This window comes from Perognathus longimembris, chromosome 23 (genome assembly GCF_023159225.1).
Source record: "Perognathus longimembris pacificus isolate PPM17 chromosome 23, ASM2315922v1, whole genome shotgun sequence".
In the NCBI taxonomy this organism is placed as follows: domain Eukaryota; kingdom Metazoa; phylum Chordata; class Mammalia; order Rodentia; family Heteromyidae; genus Perognathus; species Perognathus longimembris.
Window position 1 is genome coordinate 419,621 of NC_063183.1, and position 26,343 is coordinate 445,963.

Consider the following 26,343-nt stretch of genomic DNA (forward strand, 5'->3'; position numbering starts at 1 on the left):
GGGAATTGAACCCAGGGCCTCATGTATACGAGGCAAGCACTCTTGCTGCTAGGCTATATCCCCAGCCCCAAAGCTGCCTCTTTTCACAGACCTCCGATACTGAGGCTTGACCACCAATGTGCTTTGTCAGCAAAGATATCTAAAAGTTCTTTTCTCTAGCATTGACCACGTGGTAGATATTGGGTTTAAAAGGCATCAGCTCAGGCGCCATTATGCCATGCCACGTGTTCTCTATTAGTGTGTTTGTGTTCTCCTGCCACCCCCCTCAACATGGGCATCCCACTGGAGTTTATCAAAATATGATTTCTCCATTTTATAATGTGAAAATTGTTGTTTGCTAGCAAAATTGTTTTTCTAACCGACCACGTGGTTCTAAAGTACTGGACAAAAAATGTCATTTACTATTTGAATTCCGAAAGAGTCTACTGCTTAAATTCATTTTTGCATGCTATAAAACCTATGTGCACAGTGTGTATGTGTGTTCCATGTGTGTATGTATGTGTAAACATTTGTTAGTATGTCCATCTAGCTATATATCTGTGCTAAAACTCATCACATCTACTGAGTTTTGTCATTGCAGAATTTTGGCAAGTATTTGGTCAGTTCTGGAAATCAAAAAGGGCTTTTGTGGCAAATACTCCTTGGATTGCAGTTCGAAGCCAGCCAGGGCTGAAAATCTCTCTCAAACTCCATCTCCCAATTAATCAGCGAAGAGCCAGGCTGGAAGCATGGCTGAAGAGACTTATCTCTGAAGTAGAGTGGGGGTTCGCTACAATGAAACGGGGTCCCCCCCCAAGGGAGAGGATTCCTCGTTCCCCCGAGTCCACCACACAGTCTCCAGCTACAAGGTGACAAAAAGACAGTTTTATTGGGGAAGTAAAAAGTGAACTGACCGGCCTTGGTCGCAGCCCAGACTCGGGAGCTGGGACCGCCCGCACCTGTGCAGCCCAGACTGTGGAGCTGGGACCGCGCATCCGTGTGGCCTTCCAGCCTGGTTATAAGGCAAACATCACAGACAAACTTGTCACACGCAGGTGACAAATGAAGATACAACACTTACAGAGCATGCTAGGCCGCACACAGGTGGCCAATAGAGTTACAGTCTGTCTCATAATATCTATTTGAACTAACCTATCATTCTATGCCTACTCATAGCAGGTTCCCTTGAAGCTCCCAGGCCTCAGGTGGTCAATCTACATAACTTATCATAATAAAGAGGAGGACACAGGTTCTCTCCAAGCTCCCAGGCCTCAGGTAGAAAATCTACATAACTTAACGTAGTAAAGGGGAGCTTCCCTGAATAGGGTGGGGGAGGGCTTAGTGGAGATGGAGTTGGCTTCTGCTCTTATCTGAGCTGGAGTCAACCTGAAGTCCCTCCACAGTTAATGATGGCACTGGGCAGATCTGGCCTCCCTATTACAATCCCTTACCAGCCAAATTCTGGAAGTGGAGCTAAAGTGGTAGAGTACTAGCCTCGAGCAGAAGTGCTCAAGGACAGTTCCCAGGCCCTGAGTTCAAATCCTGTGAATGCCAACGAGGGCAAGCCATCCCAGCAACAAGCACCTAGACCCCTGGGACTCAGCCAGTTCCGGGAACAAGTATCATGGAGTGGATTAAGAGGAAAATGATCGCATTCAAAATGGAGTCACTTTGTCTCACCCTTTCAAGATTAATCAGAGCCGGGGGATCAAGAGATAGTAGCTTGGGGCTGGGGATATGGCCTAGTGGCAAGAGTGCTTGCCTCGTATACATGAGGCCCTGGGTTCGATTCCCCAGCACCACATATACAGAAAATGGCCAGAAGGGGCGCTGTGGCTCAAGTGGCAGAGTGCTATCCTTGAGCAAGAAGCCAGGGACAGTGCTCAGGCCCTAAGTCCAAGCCCCAGGACTGGCCAAAAAAGAAAAACAAGAGATAGTAGCTTGTCCATCTATGTCCATACCTGAGTATAAGAACTAGCCAAGTCATCCAATTTTTAGTTTTGTGCCCTAAACCCTTCCTTTTGCCTTAATATTTTTTTTGTCCAGCCCCTGCCTCATGACACTTCTTCCAGGCTTCATTCAAGGACTGGCATCTACCACCAAGGGACCCTGTTGCTCACCTTCTCCAGGAGAGGCCACATTTCTGCCTTTTACCCCTAATGCCGATGCCCCTTGCCAGCAGGAAGCAGCCAGAGAGAGTCTTCGCCCTTTTTCATAACTATTAAAAGGCTGGAGGGGCTGGGGATATGGCCTAGTGGCAAGAGTGCCTGCCTCATGAGGCCCTGGGTTCAATTCCCCAGCACCACATATACAGAAAATGGCCAGAAGTGGCGCTGTGGCTCAAGTGGCAGAGTGCTAGACTTGAGCAAAAAGAAGCCAGGGACAGTACTCAGGCCTTGATCCAAGCCCAGGACTGGCAAAAAAAAAAAAAGGCTGGAATGTTAGGTCCTCTCCCTGAGGGCTCCATGTAGATGCCCCCACCTCACTAAGTCTCCACCCAGTTACCTGGGTAACCTGCAGACCTGGAGGCAGTTACCTCCCCTTTCCCTGAGGTCACATCCTAATCCACCTGGCCACACCCCTTGCCCCTGCCCTAGATATAAGGCAGGGCTGGGTGGGGGTTGCTCTCTCCCTTCTCTCTGGCCATGGGTCATCTTGGCCACAGGCCAGCAGTTCGGTAATAAACTTTCTCTCCTGCCTGAATACCGTGTGGCATTCTCCTTTACCGGCTACCTACTTTTAAAACCTAACAGATTGTTTCCATACTTGGTTTACCTTGCATAATACTTTTGTTAAGGCTTGGTCTCCACCCCAAACATAGTTTTTGTCTTTAGAAACTTTGTGCAAGTTACATTCTGGGCTGCATGTTTTTGAGACTGGAGTCCACCTGTACTGGCTGGCTCTCCAATAAGGATTCCCAATTCAGCCTCTCAAGATGTGATGTCTGTTTCTTATGATCGAATTCCCATACAACACACCACCCCAAATGATGGGAAATTGAGATATGTGTCCACAGACTCTAGAGATGGGCAGGAGGAAATTAGGATGCCTCAAGTGTGCCTGTGGACTCTCCAAAAATAGCTAGAGCAGGCCTAAATTTTCCCCCTGCTATGTTTGCAGAAATGAGTGCACATACTCGGTATAGATGCCCTGAGATGTTAGTGACTAGCTGACATATCACAATGCAAACAGTGATGTGCTGTGGGTGTAGGACAAACAAGAAGTGCAACATGCTGAATGGGAATGGCCTACCAGATTCAGCAGTATCAGCTGTAAAAAAAAAAAAAAAAAAAAAAAAAAGGATGAGCAGGATTTGGTGTTTCAAAAGCTGGGTTTTTTTGTTTTGTTTTGTTTTGTTTTTAGAAAAGCAAGGCAGGGGCTGGGATGTAGCTCAGTGGCAAAGCGCTTGTTTAGCAAGTGCAGTGTTCTGGGTTCAACCCCCAGTATCAAGAAAGAAAAGATGAAAAAAAATTAAAGTTATAAAAGAAAAGCAAGGGCAAGAGAGTGATGTCACAGAATGTCCTAGAAGGAAGGGCTGGTCTTCAGGTTACACTAGCTGATCCTTGGGGGAGGGGAGCCAGGAGGCTGGAGATGGGGGGTTTTACCTGTTTGTACACTGGTGGATCCTAGGGGAAAGGGAACCAGGTGGTGGGTGAAGGTGGAGGCATATCTATACTCTGTGTGTGTGTGTGTGTGTGTGTGTGTGTGTGTGTTACTGGAATTTGAGCTCAGACTCAAACGCTTATACTTGCTAGGGAGATACTCTACAGCTTGAGCCACATAGGCAGCTCTGCAATTTTGGAAGACTATAATTGGTACAAGGTCACTGAGGGCCAGAGAAGGGCAAGTGGTAGGTGCTGGCCTGGAGGGACAGGAGCCAAGAGGGATCCTTTGTTCCCTGGAATTTGGGCCGGGTTCTCCACTCTGCAGCTGCTGGGCTCCCCAGTGAATCTGTTCAAAGAATTTGCCAACCTCTGTACAGTAAGGTTTATTAAAGTAGGTAGCCAATGACTGAGAACATGTGGTATTGAGGCAGGAGAGAAAAGTTTATTCCTGCACTGCTGGCCTGTGGCTGAGAGGATGCATGGCTGGAGAGAAGGGCTGAACCACTGCCAGGCCCTGCCTTTTCCAGGGCAGGGGCAGCAGGGGTGGCTAGGTGGATTCGGATTTGACCTCAGAAAAGGGTGAGATAACTGCTTCCAGCTGTGCCAGTTACCTAGGTAACTCAGGTACTGGGCCGAGACTTAAACAGGGTGGGGGGAATCTTCATAGAACCCTCCTAGAGGTGGACCTTACAAGTACCACCCTCTTTCCACTGAAGTGACCCTTTGTCATCTAGGGACCAAAGTCATGAACAACTGCACTGAGGATTCTCCCATTTGCTACTTCCAAAACCCCCATCCCCTCCCCACTATCCCTACTCCAACAGCTCTCCCCAGTCTCACTGGTGGAGACTGTTTCTGTGTCACTGGGGTGGAGGTTTTGAAGCCTCAGTCCTTACCAGGTGGGAAAGGAAGCCAAAGAATTCCAGAGCTCATCCCAGGGCTGCACATGTTAGTTAGGCTTGGCCCATGGATTTGGCGGGACTCACATGATAGGTTGGTTCAAAGAGTTGCTATGAGGCAGATTGTAATTCCATTGGCCACCTGCCTGTGACCTGGCATGCTCTGTAAATGGTGTAACCTCATTGGCCACCTGCCATGTGGCAGGCTTGACCATGTGGTGTTTGCCTTTATAACCTGACCCTGAGCGTGCAGTCCCAGTCAGTATACTTTTTTTTTTAACTTTTGTTTTTATTGTTATTATAAAGGTGATCTGCAAAGGGATTACAGTTTCATAAATCAGGTAGTATAAAGGTGATCTGCAGAGGGATTACAGTTTCATAAGTCAGGTAGTCTTTTTGGACAATGACACTGTTAGGTTTTTTAAAGTAGGTAGCCAGTAAAGGAGAACGCCATGCGGTATTCAGGCAGGAGAGAGAGTTTATTACCAAACTGCTGGCCTGTGGCCAAGATGATCCATGGCCAGAGAGAAGGGAGAGAGAGAGGACCCCCACCCAGCCCTGCCTTATATCTAGGGCAGGGGCAAGGGGTGTGGCCAGGTGGATTAGGATGTGACCTCAGGGAAAGGGGAGGTAACTGCCTCCAGGTCTGCAGGTTACCCAGGTAACTGGGTGGAGACTTAGTGAGGTGGGGGCATCTACATGGAGCCCTCAGGGAGAGGACCTAACATTCCATCCTTTTAATAGTTATGAAAAAGGGCGAAGAGGGCTGGGAATATGGCCTAGTGGCAAGAGAGCTGGGTTTGATTCCCCAGCACCACATATATAGAAAAAAATGGCCAGAAGTGGCGCTGTGGCTCAAGTGGCAGAGTGCTAGCCTTGAGCGAAAGGAAGCCAGGGACAGTGCTCAGGCCTTGAGTTCAAGGCCCAGGACTGGCAAAAAAAAAGAAAAGAAAAAGGGCGAAGACTCTCTCTGGCTGCTTCCTGCTGGCAAGGGACATCGGCATTAGGCATTAGGGGTAAAAGGCAGAAATGTGGCCTCTCCTGGAGAAGGCAAGCAGCAGGGTCCCTTGGTGGTAGATGCCAGTCCTTGAATGAAGCCTGGAAGAAGTGTCATGAGGCAGGGGCTGGACAAAAAAAATATTAAGGCAAAAGGAAGGGCTTAGGGCACAAAATTAAAAATTGGGTGACTTGGCTAGTTCTTATACTCAGGTATGGACATTAGATGGACAAGCTACTATCTCTTGATCCCCTGGCTCTGATTAATTTTGAAAGGGTGAGACAAAGTGACTCCATTTTGGATGCGATCATTTTCCTCTTAGTCCACTCCATGATACTTGTTCTTGGAACTGGCTGAGTCCCACTGAGTATACTTCTTACTTCCCCAATAAATCCAACTTTTTACTTGAGACTGTCTCTGAGTAGTGGACTCTTGGAGGGATGGGGGGATCCCCCCACCCTCAGACCCCATTACATTGTGGTCCCCTCCCTTGGGGGACCCCATTACACTAGCCTTAAGGAAAAAAGCTCAAAGACAAGCACCCATAGTCCTAGCTACTCTGTAGTGTGAGATCTGAAGATCTTGGTTTAAAGCCAGCCAGGGTCAGATAAGCCAGCTGGGACAGGAAAGTTTGAGAGACTCTTTTCGACAAGTAATCACCCCAAACCTGAGAAGCGTCATGTTATTCAGTATATTCTATGTGGAAAATCAACTATACAACCTGTGGACAGGGACAGAAGGGCGAAACAGGGAAAGCAAAAGAAGAGGTGATGTCCAAAAAGAATTGTACTTATTACCTGATTTATGAAATAATTACCCTCTGTAAACACCTTAATAATAATAAAATTATAAAGGGTATTTTTTTAAAAGTCAGAAGTAGATCTGTGGATCAAGTGGATCAAGTGGTAGAGCACCTGAGCATGTAGACTCAGCAGCTACTCAAGAGGTTAAGAGGGTGGACTGAACCCAGAAGTTGCAGTCTGGACTATACTGAAAGGAAAATTATCCCAGAAAACCACAGACCATAGACAAAGTCACGTAGTGCAGAAGAGTTTATTGTCAGCAGGGCCAGCAAGGCCAAGTTCCCATAGAGGAGTAAAGGAAAATGGTGCCAAAGCTCTCAGGGGGTCTTTATGCCTTCATGCAACTAAGGTGGGAGGTGCTCCACCTGCCCCTCAAGTATAATCAGCCAAGGGTGGAGTCACATTGCCAAAGGGCAGATCTTACATCTGGGCCGGGGTCATTCTATAAGCTTACATATACAACATAGCAACCTGTCCCCCCCACTTATTTTCTTTGTGTATGATCTCAGCCTCCTGAGTAGCTAGGATGACAGGCATGAGCCACAGGTGACTGGCTCTTGCTTAGCTCTTTTGCTCAAATTTGGCAGTCTGTCACTTAAACCACACCTCTGCTTCCAGCTTTTTTCATTAATTGGAGATAAATCTCTCCAATTTATCTGCTCAGGCTGGCATCATACCTCAGTTCTCAGCTTTATAAGTACTTAGGATTAGGGCTGGGAATATGGCCTAGTGGCAAGAGTGCTTGCCTCATTTGTATACATGAAGCCCTGGGTTCAAGTCTCCAGCACCACATATATGGAAAATGGGGGCTGGGAATATGGCCTAGTGGTAGAGTGCTTGTCTTGTATACATGAAGCCCTGTGTTCGATTCCTCAGCACCACATGCATAGAAAAAAGATGGAAGTGGCGGGCTGGGGATATGGTCTAGTGGCAAGAGTGCTTGCCTCGCATACATGAAGCCCTGGGTTTGATTCCCAAGCACCACATATATAGAAAACAGCCAGAGGTGGCGCTGTGGCTCACGTGGCAGAGTGCTAGCCTTGAGCAAAAAATAAGCCAGGGACAGTGCTCAGGCCCTGAGTTCAAGGCCCAGGACTGGCCAAAAAAAAAAAAAAAGAAAAGATGGAAGTGGCATTGTGGCTCAAGAGGTAGAGTGCTAGCCTTGAGCAAAAAGAAGCCAGGGACAGTGCTCAGGCCCTGAATCCACACCCCATGACTGGCAACAAAAACAAAACAAACATATATAGAAAACATCCATAAGTGGCACTGTGGCTCAAGTGGTAGAATGCTAGCCTTCAGCAAAAAGAAGCCAAGGACAGTGCTCAGGCCCTGAGTCCAAGGCCCAGGACTGGCAAAATAAATATTTAGTGCCTGGCTTTTTCTTTTTCCTTTTTTTTTTTTTTTTGCCTGTCTTGGGTCTGGGACTCAGGGTCTGAGCACTGTCCTAGGCTTTTTTTTGCTCAAGGCTACTACTCTACTTTTTGAGCACTTTAAGCTTTTTCTGTTTATGTGGTGCTGAGGAATCGAACCCAGGGTCTTCATGCATGCTAGGCAATCATTTTACCACTAAGCCGCATTCATTCCCAGCCCCTGCCCTCCCCCACTTTTTAAAATCAGTCATGGGGCTTGAACTGAGGATTTAGGCGCTGTTCCTGAGCTCTTTTTGCTGGTGCTCTACCACTTTGAGCCACAGCACCATTTCTGGTTTTCTGGTGGTTCATTGGAGGTAAGTCTCTCACAGATTTTCCTGCTCCGTGGCTTGGAACCACGGTTCTCGGATTTCAGCCTCTTGGGTAGCTAGGATTACAGGCGTGGGCCACCAGCACCCATCATATTTTTTCATTTTTAAGATGCATATTAATTGTGCGAAAGTTTCACCATGATGACTCACACATGCACACATTACAATTCCATCTATTGCTCTCTTTGTGTTGTGCCCATGCACCAGTCCTGGAGCTTGAACTCTGGGCCTGGGTGTACTGGTACAAAGACCAGTATAATCCACGCTGGGTCCGCTGTTCTTCCGATTCTTAACCCAAGTTGCCTGGAGGGTCGTCCTCAAGAGTTCGGGCGATGCTGGGCTGAGCCAGAGTGAGACGGGCTAGGTCGGGCCGCTGGGCAGCGCTGCCTTCCCCAGTACCCGCGCCAGCGCCCAGACCACGCCCGCGCCATGAAAGGTGTCCTCGGGCGCTCCGCGCTGCGGGGGCTGCTGCCCAGTCTGCGCGTCCCGGACTCGCGCTGGCTCATGCGCCCCAACTCAGGTGAATCGAGCCCGGAGGGAGGCGGGCGGAGGGCCTCCACGCGGCCTTTGCACTTATGCAGCGGCGGCAAGGCCTCCCAAGGCCAAGGGCCCCGAAGCAGAAAAAAAGCCTGGCGTCCCCACCAGAGGACCCGTGGCTCCCTGGTGGAGGACGCACTCCCAGCCTGGCATCCCACCCCAGGAGCCGCTGTCACCAGTGAGTCACTTCCAGGCCAAGCTGGGCCAGAGACCCAGCCCACCCCTCTGCGCCCCTCAACAAGCTGCTTCCAGAAGCCCAGGATTGGTGTTCCTGGCAAGCACCCTGGAGAGGGAAATAGCCTCTTCAAGTCACAAAGAGCTACTGGGCCACAGTGTGGCTCCTGAGAGAACAAGCCAGGAAATGTCTTTTCTCCTGGAGGGAGGCAATGGGAACCCATGTGGCCAATTTTCCCTCCACACCTGGCCTGACTGGATCCTAACTTGAAGTTTCCTTTATCTTCTTGGTGGGACATCTACAGCCTGGGCTCCACTCAAAGCAGATGACTTCTGAGAATAGCCTGGGGCTGCAAGAAGGGGCAGACACCTCTTGCCTTTCAAGAGTGTCCTCTCAGAAGGGGCTGGGTGCTGATTAGAGTCTAGCATGAAACCCCATAGCAGTTATGCTCCTGCCTGGAAGGTAGAAATCCTTCCCTCTTCAACCCCCACTTGGAAAAGGGACACTTCCTCTCCTTTGTTTCCTGATATTCTTTGCACCTCACCCAGATGATGGGCTTTGAGGTCCCCCTAATGCCACAGGTCTGAAGTTTACAGTGTCTGGGGTCCCCTGGAGAAGAGGAGTGGGGGGGGGGGGTGCGGAGGCAGTTTCTTTTCAGTGTGGCCTCTCCAGGCCTGGATGGTCACTTCGCTAGGCTGGCCTCTCGGGGAAAGCCAGCTGCACCTTCAGTAGATTCTGCAATGGCCTAGGAGGGGAGCAGGTCACATCACACAGGGTACAGTGCGAGGCCTAGGGCCTGCTCATGGACATTGCACTTATTCCTTCCAGAGCTGCTCTTCAGAGGCAGATACACAGAAGCAAAGTGTGCCCCATCCCTGCATGGGAACCATGAAAAGAGGACATGTGGCAGTCCTGACCCCTCCTCTTTTAAAGGAGGGTCCTCCTGGACCCAGGAACGAACCCTAGTTGCTCTGAAGCCAGATGGAATACAGCGGAGGCTGGTAGGGGCTGTGATCCAGCGCTTTGAGAGGCGTGGCTTCAAGCTGGTTGAGATGAAGATGCTACAGGTATCAGAGCCCTTGGTCTGTTGTGTCTCTGTTGTGTCTGAGGTTACTTCTTGGCCCTCCTGTCTCCTGGAGTCTCCTGGAGTTGGCACTTGGGGGGAGGGGCAAATGTTCTGTGGCTGGGGTGTCAGCTTGCATGAATGCTGTCTGCAAAAACCCTGAGGCTGGGAGCCTATGGGGGTGGGGTTCACCAGGAAGTCCTCTTGCTCCTACTTCCAATGTTATCCAGGCCCCAGAGAGCATCCTTGCTGAGCACTATCAGGACCTACAGAGGAAGCCCTTTTACCCAGCCCTCATAATCTACATGAGCTCTGGACCCATTGTGGCTATGGTACAGTGGGTTAGGAATGGTGAAGGGGTCATGGATGTGGTCCTCCTCTGAGCAGAGTGAAAAGGCCTGGATTTAGCCCCAGGAGCCTGGGAGTTGTTCATTTCTCAACCTTTAGCAATGTGCTGCAGGTCTGGGAAGGATACAATGTGGTGCAGGCCTCAAGGGCCATGATAGGACACACTGACTCGACTGAGGCTGCCTCTGGGACCATCCGAGGAGACTTCAGTATCCACATAAGCAGGTATGAGGGCCCATTGTGGGGTGATGGGAGCCAGAATTTGGGGTGGCATCCTGTTGCTAAGGCAATCCTGGAGTCCTGGGTGTCTTGCTGGGCTAAAAGTGAAGCCAGAAGAGATGTGATGGTTGAACACCACAGCTAATATTGGCCAGAACAAATTTTTCACAACCCTTTCCCATAAATAGGAGACAATAACACAAACCCTTTGCATTTGTGTGTATGTGTTGTCATTGTGATCAGAATACCATAGCAGAATCTTTGAGTATGGCATGAGACTGGTGGGGAAAGGAGACCCTTACAAGTTGGGATCACTTATGTAACTCCTTTGTACATCACCTTTATGATAAATTTTTGTTGTTGTTGTTGTTGTTTTTGCCAGTCCTGGGGCTTGGACTCAGGGCCTGAGCACGGTCCCTGGCTTCTCTTTGCTCAAGGCTAGCACTCTGCCACTTGAGCCACAGCGCCACTTCTGGCCATTTTCTGTATATGTGGTGCTGGGGAACTGAACCCAGGGCCTCATGTATACGAGGCAAGCACTCTTGCCACTAGGCCAGATCCCCAGCCCCTCACCTTTATAATAAATTTTTTAGAGTCTAGGTTGGCCTGAGGTTGTTGATTAAGAGGCCAAGCCAAGGCCCAGTGCAGTTTTTTAGCCCCCTTCCCCTTATCCTTCCCACTACACAATCGCTTGCTCCCCTAGACAGCTCAGCAGAGCGCAGAGAGCAGCTAGGGGATGGATGGTTATTGGGAATCCATTGCACACAAAGCCTGACACTCTCCTTCCTCATCTGTCATAGGAACATCATCCATGCCAGTAACTCCGTGGAAGGTGCTCAGAGAGAGATCCAGTTATGGTTCCAAAGCAGTGAGCTGGTGAACTGGGCAGAAGAGAGCTCCCACAGCAGCAGCTACCCAGCCTGAGGGTTCATGCTGCCCAGTCTGTTCCAGTGCTCACCAGGACCAACTACCTCTGCTAACCAGAACTCCAGCCCCACACCCTTCCTGTCTCTCCCAAACAATTTCCTTCGGTCCCACCTTAGCCCAGAGTAGTTTGAACCTCAACTTGATGTGCCTTTCTGTATACTAAACCAGAACAAGAGTGGAGCAGATCCTCCTGTATCAAAGTGCCAGATAACTTTCTGGGCATCTTAAAGGTGAACTCCTCCCCCAGGAAGAGATTAAAATTAACTGCTTTCAAGGAGTGAGCTCACCGTTACTAACGCTCCCTGAAACAGCAGCGACGCCTCGATGCAACTTGTCAACGGTAGAACTGAACCTTAGTTTTCCCAACCCAGGGATCCCTGACTCTGGTGACTATACAAACAAGGCAGGAGTCAGGGCCGCATGGAGGGGGGCATGTCCGGGAGGCAGGGACGTGCTCGCAGAACGCTCCAACCGACGCGGCGGGCCTTGCTGCCCTGCGAGCCTGGCCTCATTTCCAGAGCCAGGAGCGAACAGGGGTCTCGAGCGACCACCGCCGCGACCCGCTCAGGGAGAGGAATGAGAGTGCGCCTGCGCAGGGCGCGCGCGCCCCGCCCACCCACGATCCCAGCAGGCCGCGGGCCGCGGTGAGCTGGGCATCCCGGAAGCCTACCGGAAGGGAGCCCGTGGCTGAGGGGAGTGAGGGGAGGGAAGGAGACTCAGAGAAGGGCGGGGCCGGGCTCGGCGCCAGGGAGGGCAGCTCCAGGCGGGGGTGGGGCTTCGTTCCAGGAGGGTGGGCCAGACGCCAGGTAAGGCAGCTCCAGGCAGGGGCGTGGCTTATGTCCAGGAGGAAGGGGCGGGTACCGGGTGAAGTCCTAGTCGCCCTGACGGGCTCCGAGCGTCATGGCCTCGCCGCCACCGGACGTTGGAGCTGACGACTGTCTCCCCGAGTACCGCCATCTCTTTTGCCCGGACCTGCTCCAGTGAGTGCCGGGCGGGAAGCTGGGGCAGGCCGTGGGCAGGGCCTTGAGGCGATGACAGTCTCTCCCCCCCACCCCCCCGCACGTGGGGGCAGTTGCCACAGGTAGACCGGAGCCCTTCGTCGGTTTTTCTTTTTTTGCCGGTCCTGGGGCTTGAACTCTGGGCCTGGGCCCAGGTTCAAGGCTAGCGCTCTACCACCGGAGGCACAGCTCCACTTTGGGCTTTTTTTTGTGGTTAATTGGTGATAAGAGTCTCATTGACTTTCCTGCCCCAGCTGGTGTTCTCAGTTCTCAGCCTCCTGACTAGCTAGGATTACAGTTGTGAGCCACCTATGCTGGTCCTTGACTTAGAGAGTTGTAGGTTGAACTCCTTTTTCCTGAAAAATTAGGAAAAACAGGCTTTTGTTTTCACTTTTACAAAAAACGGCATTTTATTTTCTTACAGAGTCACCCTGGGTTCTGGTGCCCAGTTCAGTAGAACAAAGTCCTTCCTGGGCCACATGCTTGGCATTAGTTAATAGTGACTTTTGTAAATAGCTTTGTTTTTTATTTACTTTTGGCCTGTCCTGGGGCCTGTACTCAAGGCCTGGGCACTATCCCTGAGCTTCCTTTGCTCAAGGCTAGCACTCTACCTCTTGAGCCACAGTGCTACTTCTGGCTCTTTCTTTCTTTCTTTCTTTCTTTCTTTCTTTCTTTCTTTCTTTCTTTCTTTCTTTCTCTCTCTCTCTCTCTCTCTCTTTCTTTCTTTCTTTCTTTCTTTCTTTCTTTCTTTCTCTCTTTCTCTCTCTCTCTCTCTTTCTTTCTTTCTTTCAGTCCTGGGCCTTGAACTCTGGGCCTGAGCATTGTCCCTGGATTCTTTTTGCTCAAGGCTAGCCCTCTGCCACTGGAGCCATAGCGCCACTCCTGGCCATTTTCTACATATGTGGTGCTGAGGAATCGATCCCAGGGCTTCATTTATACGAGGCAAGTACTCTTGCCACTAGCCATATTCCCAGCCCCACTTAAGGCTTTTTCTATTTATGTGGTACCAAGGAATCAAACCCAGGGCTTTGTACATGCAAGGCAAGCACTCTACCACTAAGCCACATTCCTTGCCCCCTTTTTTTCTTGTTCTAGGGACAAAGTGGCCTTTATCACAGGTGGTGGCTCTGGGATTGGGTTCCGTATTGCTGAGATTTTCATGAGGTGAGTACTAGTTGGAAGTCCTTCCTGCCCTTCACCTCTCCTGCTTAAACCTTGCTGGTGCTTGGAGACTGGCCTCACACAGCTGGAGACAGGATGGCCTGTGTCAGAACCTTATACTGTGACTGACAATGTCTCTTGGGACACAAGTTCTGTGGCCAGGTCAGGGACACCAACTTGTCATCCAGTTCAGAGTTCAACTGAGTATGGGAAGAAAAGCCCTTCTCCAGTGCCCCCTCCCCCAGATGAGTCCCACCCACTAGAAGAGACTTTAGGGCTCATCCTGCCAGGTGGACTGGTCTTCTAAGCTGGTGACTTAGGACTTGTTAAGTTCTTAGCATAAGTCCATCTGAGCTCAGGGTCCTTCCACATGTTATATGATATAGCTCCCCTGGAACCTGTTATAATAGGTGGTAACCCCATTGTCACTGTGGGACTAAGTTTCTCAGGAGATGGTATTGGAGCACACCCTGCCTCAGAAATAAGATCTCTGCTAAGACCCACCCCAATGAGGGAGTTTGCAACTAGGGAACCTGCACAGGTGTCTGGACCTGGTGGTAGTGGCCTCTACCATAGGCATGGTATTTGGGGCAAAATATCCCAACTCAGAAACCCAGCAGCAGGCAACCATAACATCCATCTGAGGTCCCTGTAGAACTACTCAGTCCTGTTCAATCCCTATGCCCTCTGCCAGCCATGTTTTAGTAATACTTGATTCATACTTCTGCCTAAGAAACTGTTGGGGAAGTGCTGCAACTTGGAGGAGTGCACCTGTGTTCCTTGCCCTTACCCTCTCTGACCTGCCTTCTGGTTTTGCAGGCATGGCTGCCACACAGTCATCGCCAGCAGGAGCCTCCCAAGAGTGTCCATGGTGAGAGGGCCCCTTCTGTGGACTGTCCACAGGGGACTATGGAGGTCTTGAGCCTGGACTGTTGAGGGGGAGGTGGGGGGTCCTTAGGTTCAGGGAATGGTAACACCAAAACTTGCTCCCTCTCAAATGTGGAGTCTCTGACATGGCCCTCAGAGATACCCTTGGCTTCTCAAACTCCAGTTATTGGGTCCTGTGAGGGCCTCATGTTGGGAGGTAACATGATGACCTCGGGAGAGCTCCTCTGGGCTTACCAGAATGATCAGGGTCATCACCCCGCCCACTCAGGAGGATGACTTGACCTGGGAGGAGTGTCTCACCACACTACCACTGTCTTCAGCAGAGGACAGTGGCCAGCTGAGACTGCTGCTGCCCAGGGATGACAGAATGATGTGAAGGGAGGAAAATGGTGGAGGGCAGATGTCTTACCAAGGTTCATCAGGTGCATGGCCCAGTGACTGACCACTTTTAGGCTTAGTCTTCTCAGAGTGGTATGTAGCAGTAAACCTGGGGTCCCAGAGTAGGCCTTCCCTGGCCTCCAGCTGTTTGAGGCCCCAGGAAGCCCTAAGGCCAAAGCCTCAGACTCACTGATGTCTAGAGCACCACTCAGTCTGCCTTTCCCCAGGGCAGCATTCCTTTGATCTCCAAGTTCCAGAAATGAAGTAGTGCTCACTGAATCAAAGGTGTTTTCTTTTTCTTTCTTTTTCTTTTTTTTTTTCTTTTTTTGGCCAGTCCTAGGCTGTGAACTCAGGGCCTGAGCACTGTCCCTGGCTTCTTTTTTGCTCAAGGCTAGCACTCTGCCACTTGAGCCACAGCGCCACTTCTGGCCATTTTCTGTATATGTGGTGCTGAGGAATCGAACCCAGGGCCTCATGTATACGAGGCAAGCACTCTTGCCAGTAGGCCATATTCCCAGCCCCTCAAAGGTGTTTTCGTTAGTTTTTGGGGGGAGGTACAAGGGATGAACTCAGGGCCTTACAGACTTGCTAGGCAAGTGCTATACAGCTCGAGCAACACCTCCAGTCCCATCAAGTCCTGAAACTTGCTTTCTATGCGCCTCTCTTTCTGTTTGGTGTTTAGGCTGCTGAGAAGCTGGCTGCTGTTACTGGCCAGCAGTGCCTTCCTTTATCAATGGATGTCCGTTCTCCTCCAGCTGTAATGGCTGCTGTGAACCAGGCACTGAAGAAATTTGGCAAAATTGATATCCTCATTAACTGTGAGTCAATGTTGAATGAGGGTATAAACTTTAGAACAAGTTAGTAGTGCTATTTGGAAGCATTGGAACTCATCCTAGGATATGAAGCATATCAGAGAGCCTAGCTGCCTGCCCTGGGTTCAGCTACAACCCCTTCATCTATCTGAAACAAGACTTAGGCTCTAGGCCTCTGACCTGAAACTCATTTCTTTTTTTAGGTAAGGAGTAAGATCAGCTTCAGCTCAAGTAGATGCTCTGTGAACATGACTGACTCCAAATTTAGGAATGTCCATGTGTCCTGGAATTTCCACTTTAAAAAAAAAAGCCGTGGGGCTTGGCCTCAGGGCATGGTTCCTTAGCATTTTACTCAAGGCTGGCACTTTACCATTTAAGCCATACTTACACTTCTGGCTGGTTACTTAGAGATAAGAGTCTCTCATATTTATCTGCCAATGCTGACTTTGAACCATGATCCTCAGGTCTCAGCCTCCTGAGTAACTAGGATTATAGGTATGAGCCACCAGCACTCAGCTTGCACTGATTATTTTTAAGATAGGGTCTTACTTTTTGTCCAGATACATTCCTGGGCCACAATCCAAAACACACACACACACACACACACACCGCCAAGCATACATCAATCACCATGTCCAGCTTCTTTTACTAAGATGGCATGTCCTGGACTTTTCTGCCCAGGCTGTCCTAGAATAACAGTCCTTCCAATCTTAGCCCAAGTAGCTAGAATGACAGATGTGAGCTACTGGTGCCCAGCTCCTCTGCATGTCTTTGATCCTTCCTTCCTTCCTTCCTTCCTTCCTTCCTTCCTTCCTTCCTTCCTTCCTTCCTTCCTTCCTTCCTTCTTTCCTTCCTTCCTTCCTTCCTTCCTTCCTTCTTTCCTTCCTTCCTTCCTTCCTTCCTTCTTTTCTTCCTCTCTTTGCCTCTCCCCTCCCCTCCTCTTCCTTCCTCTCTCCTTCCTTCCCCTCTCCTCCCCTCTTTCCTCCGCTCCTCTCCCCTCCTTCCTTCCTTCCTTCCTTTCTTCAGTGTTGGGGATTGAACTCAGGGGCCTGCTTGTTCCACAAGTGCTCTATTGTAAGCTACTAATGGTCAGCTATAAAGGGTACCAGTCATGCATGGGATTTAGGGCTTATTCTAATTCAGTATGGCCTCATCTTATCTTGATAATATCTGCAAAAACCTATTTCCAAATAAGGTCACATTCATAGATAGCAAAGATTAGACTTCAACTTCTTTTCTTTTTTGGTTGTAGGGCTTGAACTCTGGGCATTGGTGCTGTTCTGAGCTCTTCAGCTCAAGGCTAGTGCTCTACCACTTGAGTCACAGCACCACTGGTCTTCTGGTGGTTGTCTTACAGTGGTTAAAAGTCTCACAGACTTTGCTGCCTGGGCTAGTGTTTGTTTGTTTTTTTTGTCCAGTCCTGGAATTTGAACTCAGAGCCTACGAACTGTCCCTGAGCAGCTTTTGCTCAAGGTTAGCACTCGGCCATTTGAGCCACAGCGCCACTTCCACGTTTTTCTGTGTATGTGGTACTGAGGAATTGAACCCAGGGCTTCATGCATGCTAGGCAAGCACTCTACTGCTAAGCCACATTCCTACCCACCCCCACCCGCCCGTAGCTTTGAACCTCAGCTCTCAGCTTCCTGAGTAGCTAGGGTTATGGGCATGAGCCACTGGCACCCAGCTGACTTCAACTTCTTTAGAGGATAACATAACATTTTGTCTTATTCCTGTCATTCAGGAAGTTGTCCAAGTGCCTCCAACTTGGTATAACCTGAGGGTCCCTACCCACCCAACATCAAGGTCCTCTTCCTCAGGACCTCAGCCCCCCTGGAGTCCCATCTTCCCAGGGCATCAGCACCACCTGCTGTGTCCCACTCTACAGGTGCAGCTGGAAACTTCCTGTGCTCTGCTGGTGCATTGTCCTTCAATGCCTTCAAGACTGTGGTTGACATCGACACCATTGGCACCTTCAATGTGTCCCGAGTACTCTATGAGAAGTTCTTCCGGGTAGGCAACCCTCTGGGTGCTGCCAGGTAGGTGTGTCCTTTTGAAAGTTACCTCTCTTGGGTGTCTGCTTACTGCCCCATCCTTTGCGTGCTGCAGGACCATGGAGGGGTGATTGTAAACATCACAGCAACCCTGTGTCTCCGGGGACAGATGCTGCAGGTTCATGCAGGCACTGCCAAGGCAGCTGTGGGTATGGACACACCCCATTAGCTTGGTCTGTCCTGACCATCCCTGGAGGCTGACAGTCTACTGGAGGCTGAGTCCAGCTGTGGGCAGCAGAAGGGCCTGGCCTTGGCCCTCAGCCCCCACTGGCCACTGAGCCGCCTCAGGAGGCAGAGCCTCCTACCTGTCTGTTTTCCATGTAGATGCTATGACACGGCATTTGGCTGTGGAGTGGGGTCCCAAGAATATCCGTGTCAACAGCCTGGCCCCTGGCCCCATCAGTGGCACAGAAGGACTCCGGAGACTGGGTAACGTTCTCAGGGAGTCCAGCAGCCATACGGGATCTGAAAAGTGCTGTCTTATTTCTGCCATTCAGGATTTTTGGTCTCTTACTCTGTGTGGCTTGGCCCACTTGGAAGGGTTCCTACACTCTTGACTGCCTATGGGGCATCCAGTCCTCTTGTACTGGTTCTCCATACCCAGCCACTGCTATTTGCCTCAATGATGTTAACAGTGCCCCACCATTTTCAGATGTGATTCAGAGAGAGCTGCCTGGGATGGTGGAGGGCCCTGTGGTTCTAGGGCTCACTGGGGCCTGAGCCTTCTGCTGTTTTCCAGGGGGCTCTCAGGGATGGGAGAGCACAAATGGTCTTATGAGCCCACTGCAGAGGCTGGGGAACAAGACGGAGATTGCCCACAGTGTGCTCTACCTGGCAAGTCCTCTGGCTTCCTATGTGACTGGGACTGTCCTCGTGGTTGATGGAGGGAGCTGGTTGACATTTCCAAATGACATCAAGAGGCTGGTGGAGTTTGAATCCTACTCTGCTAAACTCTAGGTGAGGTGGTGTTCCTGCTTTTGGGGGTCAGCCTTGCCAGTATCCTGCCAGTGTGGAACTGCAGGGCAGGTCTCTGCAGGTGTGCCTCTGCCCCATCCCAGTTTGGCCATAGGTGAGATGCTGCCCACTGGGTAGACAAGACAGTTCTCCAGGCTGTATGGTAGGTGGGCATGGTACCCTTGGTCTTTTCTAGTGACCTTGAACTCTGCTGTTGGAGGCAGGTGTTGGAGGAATACAACTCTGTGTGTGTGTGTGTGTGTGTGTGTGTGTGTATGTATGTGTGTGTTGGAATTGGAGCTTGAACTCGGAGCCAGGATGTTCTCTGTTCTCCCTTAGCTTTTTTTTTTGCCAGTCTTGGGCCTTGGACTCAGGGCCTGAGCACTGTCCCTGGCTTCTTTTTGCTCAAGGCTAGCACTCTGCCACTTGAGCCACAGCGCCACTTCTGGCCATTTTCTGTATATGTGGTGCTGGGGAATCAAACCCAGGGCCTCATGTATACGAGGCAAGCTCTCTTGCCACTAGGCCATATCCCCAGCCCTCCCTTAGCTTTTTTGTTCAAGGATGGCATTCTACTACTTGAACCACACCTCCATTTCTAGCTTTTTGCTGGTTTATTGGAGATAAGAGTCTCGTGGACTTTCTTTTTTTTTTTTTTTTGTACTGGGGATCGAACCCAGGATGTTGCACTTGTCTAGGCAAGCGCTTTGCCACTGAGCTACATCCTAGCACCTTCATGGACTTTCTTGTCCACAGTGATCCTCAGATTTTGGTCTCCTGAGTAGTAGGATTATAGATGTGAGTCACTGGTGCCTTGCGCAACTTTTTTTGTTTGTTAGTTTAAACAATGTCTCACTAGGTAGCCTAGGCTGATTTGAATTTGAGATCCTTCTGCTTCAGCCTTCCAAGTGCTGGAATTATAGGTATGAGTTACAACTATACCCGAGGCCTTTTATTTCCCCGTCCTACAGTAGCTACAGCCAAGCCAAGAACACTGAATCTACATTCTGCAACCCCTCAATCTAGCCCTTCTTCAAGGTTCCAAGCTGTTTCCACACTTCCTCTGTCCCATCCCAGGTGGGAGTGATAAAGCAATGAGCCCAGCTTGCAACTGGCCCATTCAGGTGTTTGAACACAGTTCCTAGGGTTTTGCCGGCAAGTGCATTTTTTAAAAAATAACTACTACTATAAAAATACATATGTGTTGGTCTTTGCAAAAGATTTTACAAGGAAGATGATTAAAAAGATTCACTATGTTCCCAGCAGGGCTGTAGACCACTCTCCAGATACTGCATCTGTCTCTGTGGAACCCTCTGATTGCCTAACCAGACCCAGAAATTCTCTGCTTGTTTCTCAAGAAGGCAAGATGAATCCTGCTTGGAGCTACTATGGGGGGGGGTGTCTCTCCCCATTGAATAAATCACAATGGAATTTTTTTCCACAGAAGATTAAAATATAAAATCACTTCTTGACTTATGTTTTGAATTTATGTAAAATATCAACTTCATTAAAAGTTCTAATTCAAATATATGTTTCAAAGAAGCATTCATTTGTAATTCCCTTTCTTATTTTTTGTCCTGAGGCTTGAACTCCGGGCCTAGGCACTGTCCCTGAGTTTCTGTTGCTCAAGGCTAGCACTCTACCATGTGAGCCACAGCACCACTTCCAGCTTTTTCTGTTTATATGGGACTAAGGAATTGATCCCAGGGCTTCAAGCATACTAGGCAAGCACTCTACCACTAAGCCACACTCCCATTTTTGTAATTTTTTTTTTTTTTGCCAGTCTTGGGGCTTGAACTCAGGGCCTGAGCACTGCCTCTGGCTTCTTCTTTTTTCTTTTTCTCTCGGGGCTAGCACTCTACCACTTGAGCCACAGTGCCACTTTTGGCTTTTTCTCTGTGGTACTGAGGAATTGAACACAGGACTTCAGCATGCTAGGCAAGCACTCTACCACTAGGCCACATTCCTAGCCATCACTTTTGTAATTCTTATACTTCATGCATATTTAACTCATGTCAAACACTAACTTCATATATTCAATATTCTCTTTTCTAATATAACACGTCGTTGCCTGTAAACATTTTTAGAGCCAAATAATGAGAGTAAAAGAATTCCTGGAAGATAATATAAGGAAATTTGCTAGAGAATTGCTTGGATTATGCAGTTTCTAAAATTAATAGAACCTTAACTAACAGGTTTTTTGTTTTCTTTTTATTCTTTTTTTTGCGCCAGTCCTGGGCCTTGGACTCAGGGCCTGAGCACTGTCCCTGGCTTCTTTTTGCACAAGACTAGCACTCTGCCAACTTGAGCCACAGCGCCACTTCTGGCCATTTGAACCCAGGTCCTCATGTATAGGCGGCAAGCACTCTTGCCACTAGGCCATATTCCCAGCCCCAACTAATAGGTTTTGAATTGGCTTTCTGTCACAATTGCTACATAATAAATAATATCAACAAAAAAAAGAAGAAAAAAGATTCACTGTGAAGTAGTGACTGTGCTGTGTTTCCTTCCTGTCTCTCAGTTTGGTTACTTTTTGTATCCTTTCTTCCACCTTTGCATGTAAAAGAAGGTAACTAGCACAGCTTCAGGATTTCAGCTTGGAGGTTCATGAGCATAGGGAAGTATGGCCCCTGTTGGAGGAAGCATCCTTTATCCACAGATGCCCCTCAGCCCTGTGGTTACTATAGTCTGTGAAACCCCACCTCCCTGATACTCTAAACCCAGAATGTGCTAAACTCTGCTTTCTTTTTTTTTTGGAAGGTTCATAAGGAGGTTTATTAGTGGGGCCATAGTTCCCACGGGAGGGGGAGCTACATGGCGTCTGCACCTTATCAAGGTGGCAGCTTCTCCTGAACTCTGCTTTCTAAGAAGGAACCAAGATTTGGGGTCTTGATGTAGTTGGAATACAATATTGCCCCCTTTGGCAAACATAGTATTGAGCTTATAGCTACTGAGCTGGCCTTAAGGTTCATTTCAATATGTGGCTCAAAATGTAAAGCAGGAGGAGCTGCAGCCCTCCTGTACAAATGTTACATGTGAGCATACTTACCTTCCAGAAGCAGCTCTGTGACTGATTGCCATCAGCCTTGAACCTGAGCATTTTCCCGGCCATCATTATCAGAACCATGTCCACAGTACACACATGGTGAGTAACTTTGTTCAGTCTCCCTGCACAGTCCAGATGAGGCATCTGAGAGGTCTTGATAAGAAGGTGGTTTCACCTAGATCTTGTCTGTAAGCTACATGGGGCACTGAATCACTGTGTCTCAGTACTCAGGCATGTGAAAGGCTTATGAAGATCTGGACTGTGAGCACATCTTCCTGATGATGGGCCTAGCCTGTGTGCAGTCTGATAAGAGCCATGACCCCTTCAGAGCTCTCAGTCGCTCACATGCCCTGCCTGCTCTTACACCTGAGCTCCACAGTGGCTTCATCAGATGCATTTCTTTGCAGTTTCCCTCCATCACCAGGATAAAAAACAAAACAACAACAAAAAAACAACACCCTAAGTCCCTGGAGCCATGGGTGAGAAGGGGGCTGTGTTAGTCTCTGTTCAGTCCCTCTTCAGGGTATGGGTAACCAGAGGAGGGACCTGAGCAGGAGGTGCCTCTAGTCCCCTAGCAGTGGGTCAAGACTCCTGCATGGTGAACATCTGGGTCTCTAGGAAGATGCTTCTCCTAGAGAAATTCCTTGTTTGCTTTTGGCCAGTTCTTTTCACCATTAGTGCTTGAAGTATTCTGACCTCAAGCCCCAGCAGACCCAAAAGGTCCTCATTCCCTGGGAATGGGAAGCTGCCTCCTTTTTTTTTTTTTTTTTTTTTGGCCAGTCACAGCACCACTTGTGGCTTTTTCTGTATATGTGGTGCTGAGGAATCAAACTTAGGGTTTCATGCATGCTAGACAAGCACTCTACCACTAAGCCACATTCCCAGTCCAAGGAGGCTGCTTTTTACTGCCCTTTGGATTTTGTAGGCATAGGGACTGGTGGTCAGACCCAGGCCCAGTCCAGGTGGGAGGCTACCTGGCAGAGGAAGCCCACCATCCGTTCTTGACTCCATCTGCTATTTACAGGTTCTAGAAGCTAGAATGTGTTGCTGTGAAATCTACCAACAAGGGAGGCAAATAGGGCTTGAGGAGCTTTAAAACACAGTTCCAAGCCAGGCACTAGTGGCTCACGCCTGTAATCCTAGCTAGTCAGGAAGCTGAGATCTGAGGATTGGGGTTCAAAGCCAACCTGGGCATGAAAGTCTTAGAGACTATCATCCAATTAACCACTAGAAAACTAGAAGTGGCTCTGTGCCTCAAAGTAGTAGAGCAGGTCAAGGTAGAGCCTTGAGCAAAAGAACTCAGGGACAGTGCCCAGGCCTACAGCTCAAACCTTATGACAGACAAAAACCAAACAACAACAACAACAAAAAAAAAACCCACCAAAACAAAAACAAAAACAAAAACAAAAAAACAGTTCCAAGCTAGGAGCTGGTGACTCAAGCCTCTAATCCTAGCTATTCAGGAGGCTGAGATTGAGAATCAAGGTTGGAAGCCATCTCAGGCAGGGAAGCTACTGAGACTCTTACCTTTAATAAACTACCAAAAAGCCATTCTCATTTCCTCATCAGAGAAGTCTCTTTGTAAGTCTTTAGCCCACTTGATGAGTGGGCTATTGGTTCTTTGCGGTTTTGTTTTGGAGGAAGGTAATTTTTTTAGTTCTGCATATATTTTAGATATGAGGCCTTTGTTCGTTGAATAGCCGGTAAAGATCTTCTCCCAGTCTGGAAATGGAACTGTGGCTCAAGTGGCAGAGCGCTAGCCTTTAGCGGCAAAGGCCAAGGGACAGCACCCAGGCCATGAATTCAAGCCCCAGTACTGGCACACAACAAAAAAAAGTTCTTAGGCAGATGTGGAGATCTAGAGGAAGAACTGCTCTCCGCCAGCGCCTGCTGTTCCTTACCCTTGGAGAATGACTTCAGGGAGTAGCCTGGGAGGGACAGAGGTGATAGGTTGGCACAATGAACAGGTTCTGCTTTGTTGGAGGCAGAGATGCACAGCTAAGATGGAAACATCATTCAGCAACAGGTCTGGTTAAGTAAAAGGCTCTGGACCCTCTGGTGAGCTGTCCTTCAGGACTCAGCAGTTGGTGGAACGGATATTGTACTGGAAACTCCTCAAAAGAATCTGCTTTTTGGTGAGGGAAGAGAGATAAAAGCTAATTTAGGAACTATACTTACGAAGGGGGTAAGTAGCTGTATATCAGGGAATATCTCCTCGGTGAATGAGAATGGATAATGTACTGGAAACTCCTCAAAAGAATCTGCTTTGTGGTGATAGAAGAGCCATGAGCCACAGCGCCACCTCTGGCCTTCTCTGTGTATGTGGTACTGAGAAATCAAGCCCAGGGCTTAATGCATGCAAGGCAAATACTCTACCACTAAGACATATTCCCAACCCCAAAATATTATTTCTAACAGTGTACTTTACTTGTGTGTGGGTGTATTTCTTATTTATTTATTTATTTATTTATTTACTAATGTATATTATTTTGTCTCTCCACTCTTCCCTTCTTGCTGGGCTCGGGTCGCCTCCCCTGGCACAGGGGGGTCAGGCTCTACTCTACTCTAATCGCTCCCTTTCTCACCCTCTCCCCTGGTCACCCAACCCGCAGGTAAGGCCAGAGTGGAGTGGGGGGGGCTCAGGAAAGACCTCAGGTGCACGCGGCCGTACAAGATTGCTTTTCCTCCTTCCTTACCCTTGAAGAAAGCCAGGCGTACGTGGATCTCGGAGACGCTTCAAGAGCAAATCTGATTTAATAAGGGAGTGGCTAGCAGTTGATATAGTAGGGGGTGACAACAAAAGGGGTGATTGACCAAGAGCTGGCGATAGGCTGGCGAGCTTGTCATAGGACCCCCTCATGAGCTAACGTCACTTGCTTAGCACCACCCCAGGGGCAAAGCCCGCGAGAATGGGGAGCACATGGGCTGGCGAGAAAGTTGGGGGGCTGGTCGCAAAGCCAGTTCTTCTGGTTCCAGACCCAGAGAATTGTGGTCTACTTCTGCATTCCCCCAGGGCTGGGGGAAGGGCGGCGTCTCAGGGGGGCCCTTCCCCCTCAAGGCCAAAACTGAACCCCAACACCTTCTGTTTTGTGTGTATTGCTCAGAATCAAACCAAACCAAGGTCTTTATGCAGGTTTGACAAGTACTACTACTGAGCTGCATCCCCAGCTCTAATGTTCCCTTGTTTTTCTTTCCCTATCTATATACATTAGTTGTATACAAGACGTGGGTTTTTTTTCCACTCATGATTTCTTACTTTTATTTTTCAAATGATTGAATTATAAAACCCATCTAGTATGCAGTAATTCATAATTTTAACATGCATCATCTATAGTAACATGACAGTTCCATACTGTGATGTGACATGTAATACTAGAGCAGACTTGTGTGTTTGGTCTTCATGTAAATAATGTTTTTTTGTTTTTTATTGTTATTTTTTTTGCCAGTCCTGGAGCTTGGACTCAGGGCCAGAGCACTGTCCCTGGCTTCTTTTTGCTCAAGGCTAGCACTCTACCACTTGAGGCACGCGCCACTTCTGGCTATTTTCTGTATATGTGGTGCTGGGGAATTGAACCCAGGGCTTCATGTATACTCATGTATATGAGGCAAGTACTCTTGCCACTAGGCCATATTCCCAGCCCCGTAAATAATGTTTTTAAATTGCCTAAATATCATTTTTTTTATTAAATTTTATTGACAAGGTGATGTATAGAGGGGTACAGTTACATAATAAGGTAGTGAGTACTTTTCTTGTCATATTTGTTACACCCTTATTTTTCTTTCCCTTCCCTGGTTCAGGTAAGCATATATACACTATCCAGTGTACCAAAATCATATATAGTAACCACATGGGGTGTGCCAAAGGAAATTCACCTAGTACATTAAACATAATGACAACAATAAAATCCTCCTGTTTCCTTCTCTTGGAGTTCATTTTGCTTAGCTTCACAAGATGTGTTTCTTTGTGATAATTTTATTCTTGCATACAATGTATTCCACCAACCTCACTCCTATCACCCTCTTTTATTCTTTGTTTTGTTTTTCTGTGCCAGTCCTAGGGCTTGAACTCAGGACCTATGCACTGTCCCTAAAACTCGAGATCCTCAAATCACAGCCTCCTGACTAGCTAGGATTATAGGCATGAGCCACCAGTGCCTGACTCAATTTTTTTTTTTTCAGTTGTGAGGCTTGAACTCCAGACCTAGGCGCTGTCCTTGAGCTCCCTTTGCTCAAACATAGTATTCTACCACTTTGAGCCACAGTGCCACTTCTGATTTTCTAGTGGTTAATTGGAAGGAAGGAAGAATCTGAAGGACTTTCCTGCCTGGTTTGGCTTTGAACCATGATCCTCAGATCTCAGCTTCCTGAGTAGCTAGGATTATAGGGTGTGAGCCACCAGCTCCTGGCCATGGCTCAATTAAAAAAAATACCTTTAAATAGTTGTACAAAGGGGCTTCAATTCAACAAATCAGTCAGCTTGTTTCTTGAGATAGGATTTTTTTGTGGGTGTGTGTAGGGGCTGGGATGGCCTAGAACTACCTTTGTCCCCTCCCTACTTTCTGTGTACCTGAGATTATAGTTATATACCACCCCCACTTGGCCTAGAATGCACATTACATGCTGTACTTATTTAATGAAAAGAGTAAATCCCAACTTATTTACTCTGCTGAGAGCCACACAGGTGATTTTTGAGATGCCACAGACTACAATGAACATCTGGATGTGATAATCTTTGTCTATACAGAAAGCAAAGAAAACCATA

The 26,343-nt window shown here is 48.6% G+C and overlaps 2 protein-coding genes across 4 annotated transcripts; both read left to right on the plus strand.

Annotated features, from left to right (window-relative positions):
- The first annotated feature begins 8,431 nt into the window (after positions 1-8,431).
- Nme4 (NME/NM23 nucleoside diphosphate kinase 4) lies at positions 8,432-11,574 on the plus strand. Of its 2 annotated transcripts, none has more exons than XM_048332554.1 (5): positions 8,432-8,544; positions 9,670-9,803; positions 10,030-10,131; positions 10,260-10,372; positions 11,167-11,574. In XM_048332554.1, exons 1-5 carry the CDS (start codon positions 8,454-8,456, stop codon positions 11,288-11,290), a joined length of 564 nt encoding a protein of 187 aa, XP_048188511.1. In that variant the 5' UTR covers positions 8,432-8,453; the 3' UTR covers positions 11,291-11,574. The 2 variants fall into 2 exon arrangements, with proteins under 2 accessions (XP_048188511.1, XP_048188510.1); XM_048332553.1 differs by having other exon boundaries at positions 8,442-8,544; positions 9,565-9,803.
- A 546-nt stretch (positions 11,575-12,120) lies between these two features.
- On the plus strand, positions 12,121-20,064 carry Decr2 (2,4-dienoyl-CoA reductase 2). 2 transcript variants are annotated; one of them, XM_048332556.1, is made up of 9 exons: positions 12,121-12,273; positions 13,387-13,455; positions 14,272-14,323; positions 15,401-15,536; positions 17,416-17,540; positions 17,637-17,730; positions 17,906-18,010; positions 18,321-18,538; positions 19,799-20,064. In XM_048332556.1, exons 1-8 carry the CDS (start codon positions 12,194-12,196, stop codon positions 18,536-18,538), a joined length of 879 nt encoding a protein of 292 aa, XP_048188513.1. In that variant the 5' UTR covers positions 12,121-12,193; the 3' UTR covers positions 19,799-20,064. The 2 variants fall into 2 exon arrangements, with proteins under 2 accessions (XP_048188513.1, XP_048188512.1); XM_048332555.1 differs by having other exon boundaries at positions 19,802-20,064.
- The last annotated feature ends 6,279 nt before the right edge of the window (positions 20,065-26,343 follow it).

What these genes read in the sequence shown, in the direction of transcription:
- Decr2 (XM_048332556.1), top strand. Translation starts at nt 12,194, where the DNA reads ATGGCCTCGCCGCCACCGGACGTTGGAGCTGACGACTGTCTCCCCGAG. An exon ending in ATTGCTGAGATTTTCATGAG is followed by an intron (nt 13,456 to 14,271) that starts GTGAGTACTAGT and finishes CTGGTTTTGCAG; the next exon opens with GCATGGCTGCCACACAGTCA. An exon ending in TCTATGAGAAGTTCTTCCGG is followed by an intron (nt 17,541 to 17,636) that starts GTAGGCAACCCT and finishes TGCGTGCTGCAG; the next exon opens with GACCATGGAGGGGTGATTGT.
- Nme4 (XM_048332553.1), top strand. Translation starts at nt 8,454, where the DNA reads ATGAAAGGTGTCCTCGGGCGCTCCGCGCTGCGGGGGCTGCTGCCCAGT. An exon ending in GCTCATGCGCCCCAACTCAG is followed by an intron (nt 8,545 to 9,564) that starts GTGAATCGAGCC and finishes TATTCCTTCCAG; the next exon opens with AGCTGCTCTTCAGAGGCAGA. An exon ending in CTGGACCCATTGTGGCTATG is followed by an intron (nt 10,132 to 10,259) that starts GTACAGTGGGTT and finishes AATGTGCTGCAG; the next exon opens with GTCTGGGAAGGATACAATGT.